The sequence below is a fragment of the Carassius carassius genome, chromosome 50 (assembly GCF_963082965.1).
Source record: "Carassius carassius chromosome 50, fCarCar2.1, whole genome shotgun sequence".
NCBI classification, from domain to species: Eukaryota; Metazoa; Chordata; class Actinopteri; order Cypriniformes; family Cyprinidae; genus Carassius; species Carassius carassius.
Genome location: NC_081804.1, coordinates 1853044 through 1871169, shown reverse-complemented (window position 1 = coordinate 1871169; position 18126 = coordinate 1853044). Strand labels below are relative to the sequence as shown.

The 18126-nt window shown below is 34.7% G+C and overlaps 1 protein-coding gene across 1 annotated transcript in view; it reads right to left on the bottom strand.

Moving 5' to 3' along the window:
• Positions 1-2113: 2113 nt before the first annotated feature.
• LOC132133528 (protein phosphatase 1 regulatory subunit 12A-like) overlaps positions 2114-18126 on the bottom strand; it is a 29552-nt gene continuing 13539 nt past the window's right edge. The window contains exons 5-24 of the mRNA XM_059546390.1: positions 17180-17324; positions 16251-16325; positions 13614-13696; positions 13242-13435; positions 13057-13160; positions 12098-12295; positions 11332-11420; positions 11057-11242; positions 10891-10983; positions 10595-10685; positions 9346-9462; positions 8684-8777; positions 8511-8581; positions 8379-8432; positions 4903-4925; positions 4749-4812; positions 4544-4648; positions 3859-3909; positions 3694-3744; positions 2114-2396 (exon numbers count right to left, since the gene is read on the bottom strand). Coding sequence (XP_059402373.1) covers positions 2310-2396; positions 3694-3744; positions 3859-3909; positions 4544-4648; positions 4749-4812; positions 4903-4925; positions 8379-8432; positions 8511-8581; positions 8684-8777; positions 9346-9462; positions 10595-10685; positions 10891-10983; positions 11057-11242; positions 11332-11420; positions 12098-12295; positions 13057-13160; positions 13242-13435; positions 13614-13696; positions 16251-16325; positions 17180-17324 — 1975 coding nt within the window. The 3' untranslated portion in view covers positions 2114-2309. The remainder of the gene's footprint in view (positions 2397-3693; positions 3745-3858; positions 3910-4543; positions 4649-4748; positions 4813-4902; positions 4926-8378; positions 8433-8510; positions 8582-8683; positions 8778-9345; positions 9463-10594; positions 10686-10890; positions 10984-11056; positions 11243-11331; positions 11421-12097; positions 12296-13056; positions 13161-13241; positions 13436-13613; positions 13697-16250; positions 16326-17179; positions 17325-18126) is intronic.

Sequence of the window (18126 nt, the reverse complement as noted above, 5' to 3'; positions counted from 1 at the left end):
ATTCTTGAATACCTACATTTTGACTTCATTCATCGTTTAATTCTTTCTTCATTCAGTAACTCTTATTCACTAATTATTTAGTAATTCTTATTCACACAGCAGTTCGCTGAGTCACTCATTTAGTTTTTTCTAATGTTATGTAAATGTTTTTTTTATTCAGTTAAACGAAAGTTTGTTCTGAGGCATTCCACTTGCATCAGACACTAATTTTGAGAATATTTTGTGATTTAAAGTGGCTTTTGTTTTTCAAGTTTTAATAAAACAAATTTGAAGTTACACTGCTTTGTGTTGAATTTTTAATGTTTCAAAGGCTATATTTGTATGTTGTATTAAAACATGGTTTTATAGCAAGACTTCAAAGGGGTAATTCATAAAATCAAAGAAATATCTAGAAAAATAATTTCACCTTTTTTTCTTAGCAGTCCATTTCTCAATATAATAACATATTTATAATTTACAGTTAAAAGTGCAAAAAAAAAACTAACTGTTAATGCTTTTGACAGTAATTTACTGTTAATTTATAAAATAACAGCTTTATGCTGTATTTCCAAAAACAGTAACAAACTAAATTTCAACAACAGCAAGACACTGTTAATTTAACAGTAAATTGCTGGCAACCGTGCTGCCAGTTACTTACTGTTTTTTAACGGGACAATTCTTAGCAGTGCACATTGATTTAAATAGGATATGTTTGTACCATATTGATATAGATCCAAATATATTCCATTTGTTGTTTTTAATGCATTGAAGTGCATTAACTTTACATTACATCAAGGTTTCCCAAAGTGGGCTTCGTAGGAAATGCAGGGGGTTCATGAGTTTAATAAAAAAGGTAATAATCAATCATAAAAAATGTCAAATGAAAATGATTCGTTACCAAAATAATAAATGGAACATTTATAGTATGTAATGTCTAGAAATGTTAAATATAAATGTTTGAACATGTTTTATTGTTGCAAGCACGCTCTTATGATAGTTTGATTACAGTTTGAAACAAATGGACATATAATGCCTAAAAATTATGAATATGAAAACTTTTGGTTGGGTTGTGTTGTCCAGTGCACTGACCTAAATACAATTAAAAAATAAAAATAAAATTTATATTGATATATTACATATATATTTTTTCCATATTTTACAGTGTTTTACATTTTATTTGGCTACTGATAAGGACTCAATTATGTTATATGTCTATATATATATCTATATCTATCTATATCTATATATATATATACACACACACACACACACACACACACACATATATATATTAGTTTTACATTTTAGAATTATATAGATTTTTTTTAATATAATATTGTGTTTCTTTTTCATTTATTTTTTCAATTTAAATTGATATTTTTCTTTTACATTTTAGTTTTATTGGCCACTGACCAGGGACTGTCAGTTATGTCAATCAATATCAAAATAAAGCATGAACTGCCATCTTACACAACAATAAACCACAGCAGAGAAAACGTAAAAAAAAAAAAATCAAGGCACTAGGCTACAAACACACATATTTATTTAAGTGCCAACATTCATTCAATATATTAGAAAACCAACACGTGGAGAAAAATAAGCTGATATCAAGTAACAGTTTATAGCGTTATGAGTTCAAATGCATGATATTTGTACATGTACACAATAAACAAAAGCCGTGGGCCTCGCCTGAGAAGACGCCGGGAACACGGAGGATTCAAAACCACACAAATAGACGTTTCCTCATGGATCGCTGTAAGTGTCGCTTTAATAAAAAGACGTGACTGTGAAACGACAGCCTGGCGTGTTTAAAACGAATCAATGTCAACCAATGATTGTCTTGCTGGATTCTGGAGTCGATGGATCCGAGAGACATATTCAGACCACCAACCTCTCAATCGTGTGTGTGTGTGTGTGTGTGTGTGTGCAAAGATGCAAAAATACTGCAGACTTCAGCTGCCTGAGACTCGTGGAATGTGTGGAGTGTGTGTGCGCTCACGCTTATGGGAATGTGCATGGTGCATGTGTCCCTGTACGAGTGCCAGTGTGTGTGTGTGTGTGTGTGTGTGTGTGTGTGTGTGTGTGTGTGTGTGTGTGTGAGAGAGACCGAGAGAGAAATAGGGAAACCTGAACTCCGTCGTATCCTCCCTGAGAACACGGATGAAGTTCAAAGCACACACACACACACACACAGGAAGGTAAAAGATCACGGCTAACTGCGAGCCATCATAACACAGTGACATTGGCTCCTTGCGTCTGATGTTCCTCTCCTCGTTTCCCTCCTCTGGCTCTCAGGAAGGAAGGATGCTACGGATTCTCTCTCTCTCGCTCTATTTGGAGAGTTTGCTGATGACTCTGATGAGCGCGCCGTTCTCGTCCTTCAGCCTCTGGTTGTCGGCTCTCAGATCCCCTAAAACCTGCACAACAGACACACCTGAGGTCTCTACAGCTGTTAGACGAGTCATTTACAGAGACAGCGCATACTAAACTGTGAATACTGCAATCATTTACTCACCTCATGTTATTACAAACCCATATGACACAAAAGGAGATCTTTTGAATAATGTTTAGGCTGCTGGTTTACAAATAATGTGAGAATAAAGAGAACCCCTAAAAGGCAGTCCATACAGTTTTTAACCATATTATATTATATGATATGATATTATATTATATTAGATGAGGGCAAATTAATGTAAATAAGAACACTTTTTGCTATTGTGGTAACTGGGGAAAAATTTTACAATTCACCTAATTATATTATATTATATTAATTATGTTATATTATATTATATTATATTATATTATATTATTTATATTATATTAATTATATTAATTATATTATATTATATTATATTATATTATATTATATTATATTATATTATAATGTTATTTTTGTTTTACATTTTAGTTTGATTGGCCACTAACATGAACTGCCAATTATTAATTGTAATAAATCAATCAATAAAATCAATATTATTAATAACAATTATTTTTAACTATTATTATAAATAATGATGTATTAATTAAAACATATTAATAATAATAATAATAATAATAATGATTAATATTATTACTAATAAAAAAACAATTAATACTTATACGCATTCATTTTAGTTTTTTTTTTGTTTGATTTAATTACCGTTATTATTATTTTTTTTACATTTTAGTTTGACCAGGGACCGTCAGTTATGTGGATTACATACTAATTAATAAATTAATATTAATTATACAATTATATTAATAATAATAATATATTATTATAAAAAATGAATATAATTTATATTAAAATAATTTTAGTTTCTTTTGTCATTTTTTGTGGCTTCAAAATGACATTTTTAAATTGTGATATTTTCATAGTACATTATATGAATTTTTGTTTTATATTATTAGTATTTTTGTTTTACATTTTTTAATGGCTACTGCCCAAGTACTGTCATTTATGTCAAGCGTATATCATTAATTATTAATAAAATCAATATTATTAATATTAATGTGTTATTTTTGCTTTACGTTTTATTTCATTTTGGTCACTTGATCAGCTTGTAATCAATCAGTGTGTAAAGCAAATGCCTTGTTAAACTGGTTTTACTCATCTCAGGGATAAAGTATTAATATTTACATTCACAACATTTCAGTCACCTCTCAGCCAATCAGCATTTAGAACCGAGTGAAAGAGCCAATCAGAAAAAGCCTTCCATGATCACATGCTCTCACCTTCAACTCTTCTTCTAACTCAGAGGCACGCCTCTCCAACATCTTTTTCTCCTGAGACGAGAGAAAACAAGCATGTGGAGTGACATAAGAATCAAAACATCTGTAGAGGGGAAAAATGCACATGCTTTTCATTACTTCAGCTTTACTTCTGTTCTATAAACTCACCTTCTTTTCCATTTCCAATAGAGCTGTGCAGTCCGTGAATCTCTCCTGCCTCTGTAACAAACACAAACACGGACAGGAGTCAAATACACTGCTGTTTGGGATCACACTGATGCTAGTAGAGATATCTGTATTCCTACAGTATAGTCATTCAATATACTGTACACACACACACACACTACTTAGTGTATAACATATTTAAAATGTTAGTCTTTTAAATGAGTTTTTATTTTAAAATGTCTATATTATAGTTTAAATGTCTATAATTTAATTAATTATTCATTCAGTTTTACTTTTAGTTATTCTAGCACATCACTTGAAACTGAAAATGAGAAATGTATGTTATTTTATTTCAAGTAACAAATGTAAAATGTGTTTTTAAAATAATTTTAGTAGTATAAGGTCTTATAATAACCCTGAGATAAATAGATATACACATAAATACACATTTAAGTTCTGTTTTATATATATATATATATATATATATATATATATATATATATATATATATATATATAGCACTGAGAAATTAGACACTTTTAACCTTTCATGAATTCTTCTGTTCACTGAATAAGTGTTTAAAAATAGACAAATGGATGTCAGGATATGTTTTTACATTCTTGCACAAAAATACATTTCAAACAGAGCTATCATGATAATCAGACACTCGGTGTGTGTGTGTGTGTACCTGTGTGGCCTTTTCCAGATCCACCCGGGTCAGTGAAATGGTTCTCTGTGTGTCTGATAACTGTGACTGCAGATGGCGGTTCTCTCTGGACATCTCCTCAAACATCTGAAACACCCACACACACACACACACACACACACACAGACATTAGACACACACAAACCTCCTGCTGACACAAGCAGCCGAGCCACACACCCCTGCTGACCTTCTTAAAGTCCCTGCACTCTGATCCTCTCGTGAGAATACAATCATTCAAGACCGAATCAGACCTGAGAGGAAGGAAAGACACGGACTGAATGAGACGGACACGGACGCTCAGATCACCAAACAACGTGAAAGGTCAAAGGTCAGACTCGTACCTGCTGCTCGTGTGTCTGTCTGTCTGCATGAAGAAAACAAAATATTTCACATGTCAGCCAGAAACCATAAAACACATACAAAAACTTAACAAAGGACACTGATCAGACTAAACTTATATGCAAATATTTAAATACATGACTTAATACACATTTACACACAAATATTACACGTCTTTGAAATAAATTGTTTAATAACATTACATATTTTAAATATGATAATATAATATATGTTGATACATAAGGGACACTAACTAGTGTAAATTAAACATAACTGTCACATACATTATTACACACACTCACATTATATATATATATATATATATATATATATATGCAAAATTATATATTATATATTTAAAAAAAAAAATTATTTAATTCATACTTGCATTAAATTTTATTAATATTAATACTAAAATAAATATTTTAAATTATATATATATATATATATATATATATATATATATATATATATATATATACCCCTTATATATATATATATATATATATATATATATATATATATATATATATATATATATATATACCCCTTATATATATATATATATATATATATATATATATATATATATATATATATATATATATATATATATATATATATATATATATATATATATATAAGGGGTGTAACGGTACGTGTATTCGTACCGGACCGTTTCAGTACAGGGCTTTCAGTTCGGTGCACGTGTGTACCGAGTGACCGAATGCCATATTTTGTTTGCGGAACATAGGCACATTTTCGTGTTTCCAAACGAACATATGAAGTGGCGGAAGTCTCCGCGTTCAGCGCAAATCCAGCCCTGCAGCTGATTCTAAGGCTTGGTGACACACTGGCTGCGTGGCGTGATTGTGCGTTTCTGCTGCGTGTCAGTTGCTTCGCGTTTTCTGTGTCTTTACCGAGCGGTAACCTCGCACTCTCTCTCGTGAGGCCAATAAGGAAGTGACTAAAACTGCAATACATCGACTGGCTGCTTGAGGCTGGCTGCAAAAGGGAGTCAGTCCCATAGACTCCCCATGTTAAAATACCCAACTTTACAGCAGAAAAAAAACGTTTACAGCCTGGTTAAAAAAATTATTTTGGTCTATATTGCTAATTTTGCCCTTCATGACAACTGTGAGGGGGGTGAATTTTTTTAAAACTCATCCGTTTAAATTATATTAAGACTTAAAATTCTGCATAATTAAGGGCGTGGCCACTTGAGTGACAGGTGGATTGCCGCTGCTGACAATGCAGTCGCGCTAGGTGGGCGTGGCTTCAGCAATCAGCTCCCGCCTTTTTGCCCATTTTCGATTATCTGGGAGAGTCGCGCGGTGACGCGCTGCCAAGATGGCGACGGCCCGCTCTGCACACTTTGCGTTTCAAAACCGCTATTGAGGAGTCTATGGGTGACGTCACGGACACTACGTCCATATTTTTTTACAGTCTATGGTCTTTACACACCAGAATCGTTCCTGACCAGTGTTGCCAACTTAGCGACTTTGTCGCTAGATTTAGCGACTTTCCAGACCCTCATAGCGACTTTTTTTCCAAATAAGCGACTAGCGACAAATCTAGCGACTTTTTTTGACAGACCTTATTTAGTCTCTGAGACTCTCCGGTAGTGCCGCACGAGCATGATCTCTCTCTCTCTCTCTCTCTCTCTCTCTCTCTCTCCCAGGGCCTCTCTCTCTCTGCATCTGCTCTATTCAGCGAGCAGAGAGGAGCAGCACTTTCAGTTAAAAAAAGATATTCTGTTGCTTCTAACTCTATTTTATATGCAAGTATAGCCGAAATCACAGTACAACCATTGTCTTAATCTTATGTGTATGTGATTTCATTAGACAATGTCGTGAATAGGATTTTAGTGCAGAGATTAAAAAGTGAAAGTGAAAGTGACATTCAGCCAAGTATGGTGACCCATACTCAGAATTTGTGCATTTAACCCAGCCGAAGTGCACACACACAGAGCAGTGAACACACACACACACACTGTGAGCACACACCCGGAGCAGTGGGCAGCCATTTATGCTGCGGCGCCCGGGGAGCAGTTGGGGGTTCGATGCCTTGCTCAAGGGCACCTAAGTCGTGGTATTGAAGGTGGAGAGAGAACTGTACATGCACTCCCCCCACCCGCAATTCCTGCCAGCCCGGGACTCGAACTCACAACCTTTCGATTGGGAGTCCGACTCTCTAACCATTAGGCCACGACTTCCCCAAAATCTGGAGCTGGTTATGCAGTCTTAATGGACCGCGTTTCAGTCATAATATTAATTCCGTTGTCGGACAACAGAAACATTAAAATATAATAATAAAAAACGTTTTATTGAGAATTTTGGCTGCATTAAAATGCAGTACATGAGCACAGAAAGGGCAAGATAATATGACGCACTTACGTCATTAATATGCTAATTAGCATATGACGTCATCTAGTGGCATTTAGCGACTTTTCAGGCAGGGTTTAGCTACTTTCCATTGAAAGAAGTTGGCAACACTGTTCCTGACGCGGCACTGGTGCGCTGCTGCTACTGTAGGTGACATAGAGGGAGACCGCCGACAGACCAGGATCTTGTCTTCACGACAACAATATCTATACTTCATGTTGAGCATAAATATAAAGCCTACTGATAAAGGACACCGTCAACAGTATTGACGGCAAAATAGACTATGTTTGACAGGCGCAATATGCCAGTGTGTCACCGGCCTAATGTTTTCTAAAGGCATCACGCGAGTGTGAACATCACTACAACTAGGAAAAAAAAACGATTGTAATTCAAACGCAGCTCCCGTCGGCATTTAAACAGACCTTTGCTCTTAATTCCGATCGGTCAAACGCACTAACGAAATCTGAGCAGGTCTAAAAACTGAAACTGTTGATGCTGCACTTCACACTTTGGAAAAGTTATATATATTTTTAAAATATGAGCAGTTCTAGAAGCTGGGATTGGTAATGCTGCACTGTAATCATAGTTGTTTTATTTTTCATTATATTTTATTATATGATATTGGTTTGAGACTGAGAGTATTTTATTTAGTGGAGAACTTTGCAGCAGTATTTTATTTCTTATTCTTTTTTTATTTTATTGTAAATTATATTTTATTATTTATTTTATTAAAAAGTATTTTTAAAAAGTGTAAACAAATTGTAAAAAAAGTTTATAGTAAGAAACAACCTGCAGTTAAATTTTTGCATTTCTTTCCCTTACTGTACCGAAAATGAACCGAACCGTGACTTTAAAACCGAGGTACGTACCGAACCGTGATGTTTGCGTACCGTTACACCCCTAACATATATATATATATATATATATATAAATAAATAAAAACACACATATTAAATACTATATATAACAAAAATTATAATTGCATTAAATAATAAGTAGTTATATTATATGAATTAAATACATTTCTTTATATGTTCCCTCATAAAGTCATATCACTGTCAATCAATTCAAAAGTGCATGCTGATTGGTCAGACCTGTGGGTCCCGCCCACCAGTACTCTCCTCTCCACTGGGGTCATTGTCATCGCTCTGAAAACAGAGTAAATGTTTAAATCCAGGTTGTATTTCTGAGCTCCTGCTTCAATCACATGTCCGGGTCTTCCTCACCTCTCCGGTTTTCCCTCTCCTCCGAGCTCTGGCTCTCCTGCGCTCCATCGCTCGCTCCTCACTGTCTGCATCTGACACATCACGCAGAAACAGTGTTACAGACAATCACATGACTAAACCAATCAGTGTAGAATTATGAAATCCAGTGATAAGGGTCGAAGGTGAAAGGTCACCCTGTCTGTCGGGACGTGGAGCACCAGGAGGGAGTGTGAGTCCCAGCAAATCTGACTTCTGCAGGTTAGCAATACGAGACCGCCAGCTCACTTCCTGCACAAAAAATAAATATATTTTACATATATTATTTACTTTATATACGTAAATAATAACCTTTAATAATAATAATATTATATATATATATATATATATATATATATATATATATATATATATATATATATATATATATATATATATATATATATATACACACACACATATATATATATATATATATAAAATTTTATATTTACGTGTACATATATATTTACAAACATGTAAATATACATATTTATAATTTTTGTTATAATATTTTATTGTGCAGAAGTAAACATTAATTAATAAATTTTATACATATACATATGTACACACATACACAGACATGTAGCATAGTTTGATTAAAATAGTGATTCTTGACTTCACAAACACTGCTAATCATTGTTTCCAAACAGGTTTCTCAAATATTTTCTTCCTCTGCTATTTTTCAGGCATCAATTCAGCTCTTGAGCAGTTTGATAAAGTACTTAAAAAAAAAAAAAAACCTTAATATTTCTGACTGGTTTATCTTTCTGAGTGCAGAACAAATGCAGATATTTGGATTAAACTCAACCTTTCTCACCCCTTCCTCTCCCTTCTTTTGCTTCCCTTCTTTCTCCTCCTCTTCTTTCTTCTCCTTCTCCTTGTTTTCCGTCTTCATCGTCTTCTCCGCTTCCTGCAGGTCTGTGAGAGTAACACCCTGAAGAGCAAACACAGTGGTCACACTCCAGCTGCGCGCAAACACAACACTGCGCTACACACACGTTTGTGTTGCATTAAAGTCAGAGTTCAGGGTTAAAGGTCATACAGCCTTAGACGGACAGACCGCCCACTGACTGCATATTCCACTTAAAAATCAACGTTTTTCCTAGAACCAATAGCTGTGATATCATTGTGATATCACTGATTTCAGATTGACCTGAGTTGAAATCAGTGACTGATTTACTTCAAACAGATCAATCCTGCTCAATTGTACAGTCAAAATGTGTTTCAATGTGTCATTTCATTATTTATATACAATTATATATATATATATATATATATATATATATATATATATATATATATTTTAAACATTTTCAAATATAAATCACATAAAATTCAACAAAAATTTGTTTTCATGTGTCTGCCATTATTTTTTTGTATTTCTATTTCAGTAAGTTGCCAAAGCAATATTTTTAATTTAAAATAGTTTTCATTTTAACTCTTTCCCCGCCAGCATTTTTGAAAAAAATTGATGATTTTCACAAAAATTTGATAGCTTCCGGTATATTTTACATTATTTATATTTAAATATGCAATACAACAAAATAAAGATCAAAGCCTATACTTATAAATCAGTTTTTTTTTTTAGCTTAAAGCACTCTTTTTTATCAAAACTTGAATATAGGTATGATTCATAAAAATGTATAAGGTGAGAATAATATTTTTATCAAAACCTACATCTGGATAATATTCAGTAGGATTATTAAAGCATAAATCCAGTAAATCGCTTTCATCCACTTCCTGAATAAACATTTTGCTCAGTAACATTATGCACTTTTAATTTATATATTGTCTGTTGCTGATAAACGCATTATTTATCATATGCATCTGTTTAGATAAGTGCTCGCTCGTTTTTCCCTCCTGTTCACGTGTGTGTTTTTTGTTCGGGAGGTTTTGTACTTGTTCAGAAGATGTGTAATAGCGCCCCCAAGTGTATAACAGTGAAAACACAAAAAGCCGTTGAAGTGTTGTCTTCTAAATGATGAGTTAACTCGTCAATTGCAGGGAAAGAGTTATATGTAGTTAACAATAACAACACTGGACTGAAGTCATGAGGCCAGACTGACCTGTGTGGAGCGTCTGGACTGACGCGCATGTCTGGATCGGGCCTTTCTCTGAGCTTCTGCTTCTTCATCACGCACTGGAGTCAGATAGGACCTACACACACACACACACACACACACACACAAACGCAAGCTTCAGCCAATCAAAACACTGCTATAACTAGCTTGCAGCTGGACCAGACTGGTCTCGATGGTTGATCACTTAGACAGCCAGCTGCTGGACTTTGGTCATGTTAGAGCTGGTAGACCAGATCTTGTTTCATTAGCACTCTGTCGCGTGGAAGTCATCACACACTCACTTGCGTCTCTGTTTGGTTTCTGGCTCGCCTGATGTGCTTGTGGTTACAGAATTCGGGACAGGCTCCTTCTTTTCAGCCTCCTCCTGAGCCAGCCTGTGAGAGAGACACCAGACTGTACGAATGCAAAAAAGATAAGGTCAAATCACGTGATCAGTGACACACGCACCTCTGAGCTATTAGGTTATTGAGGCGACTCAGTCCCGAGGTCGCCGTGGTTACAGAGGTCACTGAAGGGTCGTCAAGTTTCCTTCCATAAGATGAGCTGCGAGGTAAAGAGGGGTTCGGAGCCGACACCTCACCGCTGGACTGGCTGTTCAATCGACGCGTGTATGAAGAGCTCCGGCTCAGCAAGCTACACACACACACACACACACAGGAGGAGGATGAGCTTGGAGAACACTCGGAACAGGAAATAGTCTTTGTGTTTCCTGTGTCTCTCACCTGCTGGAGTGTTCAGGGTTAGTGCTGGTGTCAGAGATGCTGAAGAGGCGTCTGGACGGAGTGGGCTGAACACGGGCCAACCTGGGCTCCTGAACACAAATTACATCATTTTGAGGTAGCACAACACAACACAAACATATTAAAACATAACATAACACAACATAAACATAATACAACAACACAAAACATAAAAAAAAATGCATAACATAACATATAACACCACAACATCATAACATAACAACATAAGACATAACGTAATATAAAAACATAACACAACACATAACAGATAACATAACATAATACATAACACAGAACATAACAACAATATATACATTAATATGGATAAGGGCTGGTTATGATGGTACAGTTTGTAAACCATTTGTTATTTAGAATATATATATGTTTTAATATTTTTGAAAAGGGGTGAGAAAGAAGTCTATTTGATCAAAAATACAGTAAAAACTGTTAGATTAACAGTTATAACAGTTGTATTGTAAAATATTGTTACAATTTAAAATATATTCCTGTGATACAAAGCTGAATTTTCAGCAGCCATTACTTCAGTCTTTCTAATATTTCTTATTATTATCAATGATGAAAGCAGTTGGGTTGCTTAATATTTTTGTAGAAACCATGAAACACTTTTTCAGGATTAATGGAAAGAAAACATTTAACATTATTTAACATTATAAATGCCTTTACTGACACTTTTGATCAAATGAATCCCACTCCCCCAAACAGAACATACAGTATCTGTGTCTGTCACCTTATTGTCAGATTCAGAGCTCAGTCTGGGACTGGATGCAGAGCGTGACATTCCCAGTTTAGTCTCGGGGTCCTTGAGGGCCTCGCTGGCTGGGTCAGAGGTCACGGCAGAGCCCAGGGTCACAGAACTGCCTGCTTTACGCAAAGACGTTCTCCAGGAACCTGGAGCCTCAGTCACCGGGGTCCGGACAGGTTCAGCCTACAAGCAGACCACACACTATTATATTATATAGTTACATATACATTCAAATATTTTATATATTACATATTTACACTTTAGTTTGTATAAGTACTAGGTGGTTATGATGATTCTGTTTTTAGCAATATACATTTTATTGTATTTTATTATTATATTTAACTAGAAGTAAAAACAAATACCATTTTCATTATTTGAAATAAAATTTAATATATAAAAAAAAAAAAAAAAAAAACTTTTTTCAGCTAGTTACCAAAACAACATTTATAATTTTCATTTAATTTAACTTGATGCACTAAAATAACTAAAGCTAAAAAGGAAATAAACAGTAATAAAAACTTCATAAAATTAATTACTAAATAAAAAAACTAAAATAATTACTAAATTTAAAATAATATTAAAATAAAAAACTAATTCAAAATATTAACAAAAAAGTATAATACTATCTCAAGAATACTAAAATAAGAATTACTATATTATATTTTCACAATATATTTCTTTCACTCCAAAATTTAAAAAATCATTACCATTTTCAAATATATATACAGTAATGATTGGGTTTTATCACTGACAATTTCTCAATTTTGGGCAGCTGAATTGGCTGTTAGTGACCATATCAATTGATTTGTGACTATTATAAGTATATATTAGCACTAATATTTTAAAGTGGCTGGATTCAGAAAATCATTGTTTTGGACATTCAACCTCTTTCAGAAAATGCAATGCTTTGAGCAAGTTGAATGCATTAGCAGTTCTCCAGTCACCTGTTTAACCTGGTTAAGGGCAGTGCTGCTCACAGAACTCACGGAGGACGCTGCATTGCGTTTGTTGTTCAAGTTGTTGATCATTTCTCGAGTTTTTGCTTTTTCTGAAAAAATGCAGACAAAAATCACCAGTTAGCTAATGTGATTTTTGAGTTCCAGAATAAAAATGGGCAGGGTTTGGTCACCTGACTCGGCGTCACTCTCTGATTCGCTGTCTTCCTCTGAACTGGAGCTGCTGGAGGGTTTTGATTGGCCGGCTGTGCGCGTCGACTCGTCTTCGTCTTCTTCTGTGGGCGGAGTCTGGAGTGTGGGCGGAGCAAGTTTCTCTCGCTCATGAAGGGTGATCTTCTCTCTACTGCTCATACGAGAGATGGACGTCCTGCAGGTAACATGAAAACCAGCCAATCAGTGAGAGCTGAATGTGATGCACACTAAGGCAATATTCAATAATGAATAAGTATTTGATTCAACACTGAGTCAAAAATAACTGATTCATTCTGGGGTTTTTTCACACAGGAAGTGGTGTGTTTGGATGCAGACACGTGATTGGATGTTACCTGCGAGGGCGAGCTGGTGCCGTGGAAACAGGTGGGCTGGTCTCAATGACGGGCGTCTGGATCTTCTGTTTCTCTAAACGCATCTTTAGAAGTAACAAACATCAACATCTGCTCTTATTAATTCATCATCATTTCAATCTTAACTATCCCTCGCCTTTTTATCGCAGCATAAATGAGGATAAACCTGTCAGGAATATGTCCAAGTCATATATCCCCACAAAATCAAAAGAAATTCATAGTCTGCATGAAGCAAATGAAGCATATTTGCATTTTTACACACACATATACATACATAAATATATATATATATATATATATTTTTTTTTTTTTTTAATAATAATAACAACAAAAAATATTCTATATTTATAACAGTATTTGTTTTTATTTTTCAGCATTTTATTCATTTGATAGTTTGTAATTTTTATTTTCATAATTCAATTCATCAATTCGATGATGGCTATTGCTAATAATTTCATTTTACCATAAATAAGGGTAAATCTCACAGAAGCTGTCAGGAATATGTAAGTCATATCAAACGCATACACACACACACACACACACACACATATATATATTAGGGGTGTAACGATTCACTCGTTTTCTCGATGCATCGATTACAAACCCTGTCGATTCATATGCATCGATCTTGAAACATGATTTTTGAATCGTGAATCGCAGATCTTGGACAGTAATCGATTCAAAATGCTAAGAATCGAATGAATCGCGATTTCTATATCGATTCAATGCTTTCAAAATGTATACAAATTAAAATTACTACACGCACAAATTAATGGAGACCTTGAAGAGTGTTCGTGAATCGTGCCGCTTATCTGTCCTTCACGCGCTCCACTATTTACCGCCTGAGGCCGTCGACACACTGGATGCGTGGCGCAAGCGTCTCAGCTGCGTGGCGTGTCTGTTTTTAATTCGGCTCCCATGTTAACAGGTTAGAGCTTGCAGACTGCCTGCGTGAGACGTGCGTCTCAGGCGCGGCTCGAGCCGCGCGGAAAATGCGTGCATCCTAGAAATAGAACCGACGCCTATTATTACATCCAGTGTGTCTCCGGCCTCAGGATTGCGCTCGCGCTACAGCTGACGTGTGATCTATAGGACTCGTGGCCAGTAATGCTAACGTGAAGTAGTTCTACTTTTCTGTAGTTTGTCAATGGCTCTCTGCATCTTACCGACGGAGTTACCGGAGCCGTCGACAGCTGTATTTATTGCATGGACGGAGCAGAAAAGTAAGTGTCTAAATCATACGCACAGATCCATTGAATGATAACTGTTTTTAAACAATGCGGATGAACCGAATATACGAAGGAAACTTTTAAAATTAAACACATGAAAGTGCATGAAAGTAGCGTTTGTTTCATTAGCAAACAGACATCTGGCGCGTTTTCTCTTAGAATCATTCGCTGATGGAGAGGAAAAGTTAAATAGAGATGAAGACGTTTTCACACTGAAAGAGAAGCGATCTCGCTCTCAAAGACGTGCATATCTGCAGCTAAACTGAATAAAAGCAGAATGAACTGATGAAACCCACAAACAATTTATGAATGATGCAGTGCTAATTGACATTTATTACAGTACAGAAACTATAAAGTATATTTTCTACCTTATTCTGTGAAGAAAATTTAAATAATTGCTAATTAAATGTAGCCTAGTATATAAAACAATCATAAAATTGCCATTAGGAAAAAAATATATATTACAAATGATTGATTATTGTCCAGCAGTGTATTTGATTTATTACAGCTAATTAAAAGTTATTAAAAAAGAAGATAATTCCTTGTAAAAAAAAAAATTAATAATAATAATAATAATTATTATTATTATTATTATATAGGCTACATACATAAAATGATTGTATTTGACATTTCTGTCACTTCTGAAATTATGGCTACGCCCCTGGTGTGACAAAATGTTAGCTTATACATAATACTCTTTAAGCTCTTTTTTAAAAACTTGGCTTACATATATTTTTACGTATGCCATGTCGTATCATTAAACTAGCATTTAACAATGGACAAAAGGTTTTTTTGTTTTTTTTATAACCTATGGTTCTCTAACCATAAATGCTACTGTAATTTGCCCCCTGACTAAGCATTTAAAGAATTTAGTAGAAGCATTTAAATAATCCCATGAATGCACTTAAAGAATGCAGAATCGAATCGTTATAATCGAATCGAATGTATTCTGCATGAAGAAAATATAGTATATTTGCCTTTATATATTCAAAATCTATTTATAACAATGATAGTGTGCGCGTGTGTGTGTTTACACATTTATTTAGTTGTGACCTTGTAAGATTTAATTGAACGAAGTAACTATCAACATGGTTACACATTAATAGGTCCAATGATACAGAAAGGCTGAAAACACAAACAAAGAAATTGTGAAATTCCTTTTAAACACCACTGATGCATTCATCCTTAACTGCACACACTTCCTTGAAATATCCTCAACACACAGTTCTGTCATGGTGTGTTTGATCACCGTACAACACATAAACGCTGCTGCTTTTTGGACATTCATGTGGTAAAGATTTCTGCTTATTTGCTTGGAGTGAAATAGTTCTTTGAACATAATCCAAAGACATGAAAAGATAGCGGACATATAAACACATGCAAAACTTACAGCGTTCTGCTTCTTATGCAGTTCTTCCAAGTTATCAACAATGTTTTCATCGGCTACATCGAGTGGAGTCTGGCCCTATGGTACACAAATACACAATGAACACTTGATTATGATGCATACTTATACCCATTTATTTACCTTTTTTGTAAAGGGATAGTTCACTCAAAAATGAAAATTACCTTATGATTTACTCACCCTCAAGCCATCCTGGGTGTATATGACTTTCTTCTTTCAGACAAATACAATTGGAGTTATATTAAAAAATGTCCTGGCTTTTTCGAGCTTTATAATGGCAGTGAATAGGTGTTGTGATTTAGAAGCCCAAAAAAGTGCACCCATATAAAAATATACATATACATATTTAAAACTTTATAAAGTCTTGTGAAAACTAAGTTTTTTTTACAGAAAAGGAAAACCAGTCTCCTATTGGCTTTTATCAAAATCCTCTGACATTTTTCTTTACAGATCTTTTTTTTTTTACATTTTTTTTATGCTTCCGCATTCGTCATTTTTTTTACTGGAGCTTATGCAACACCAACGTCATCCGCAGAAAACGCCACTCTCATATATACGCATACGACAGTTAGCGGAAGCTAGAGATTATGGTTTATACAATTTTAAATATGGATATTTTTCTCACACAAACACATTGATTCGCTTCAGAGGGCCTTTATGAACATCCTGGAGCTGTGTGGAGCACTTTTTATGATGGATGGATGCACTTTTATGGGCTTCAAAATCTCAACACCCATTCACTGCCATTATAAAGCTTGAAAGAGCCAGGACATTTTTATATATAACTCCGATTGTATTCGTCTGAAAGAAGAAAGTCATATACACCTAGGATGGCTTGAGGGTGAGTAAATCATGATCACTCAAGCCTGTCATTATTGTAAAAAAATTGTTAAAAAACCTAATAGCCCATGTACCACGTTATTGACGGCATTCATGTCACACATGTGTTCAGCCAGCAGAACGCAGGCCTCTTCCTGTCCCCAGTGAGCCGCCGCGTGAAAAGCCGTCCATCCATCACTGTCTCGACTGTCCACATCTATCCCACACTTCAACAGCACCCTGATGAACAGAGAAACACAAAGATCTGAATGCACTGAAAGGAGAGCTAGGAAAAAAGACAGATGCATGGTGATCCAGAATCATTGAACAAAAAAGTCTGATTTCAGACGTTTCATAACTTCGACAACAAACACAAACAAATTGATTCATGGGCAAACAGTCTTTCTGATTGGCTTGTTGCATGACTGGCCAAAACAACTTATAACGTTAAAAAAAGATTTCAGTTACAAACAAATGCTGTTCTTTTTAAACTTTCTATGCAAAGAATCCTATAAAAGTGTCTCGCAGTTTTCACAAAAATATGAAGCAACACAGCTGTCTTCAACATTGATATTAAAAAGAATCAGCATATTATCATGATTTCTGAAGATCATGTGACACTGAAGACTGGAGGAATGATGCTGGAAATTCAACTGCACATCACAGAAATAAAATACAGTTTACAATCCATCCACACAGAAAACAGTTGTTTTAAATTGTAATAATATCTCACAATTTACAGTATTGTTGATTAAATAGATACAGCCTTGGTGAGAAGAAGAGACTGCTTTCGAAAACATTTAAAAACTTTTATATTATGGAAAGTATCAGTTTTAACAAACTTAAGAGAGGGCGAAGCAAATCCCTAGGGCCATATCATGTTATATCAAAATATTCATTAATTCATTCATTAACCCTTCTCTGCTCTTATCTTTAGATGCAGAGAAGGCTTTTGATAGAGTAGAATGGGATTTTCTGTTTGCTGTCTTGAATAAATTTAAAGTGGGAAATAACTTTATTGACTGGATAAGGAGTATTTACA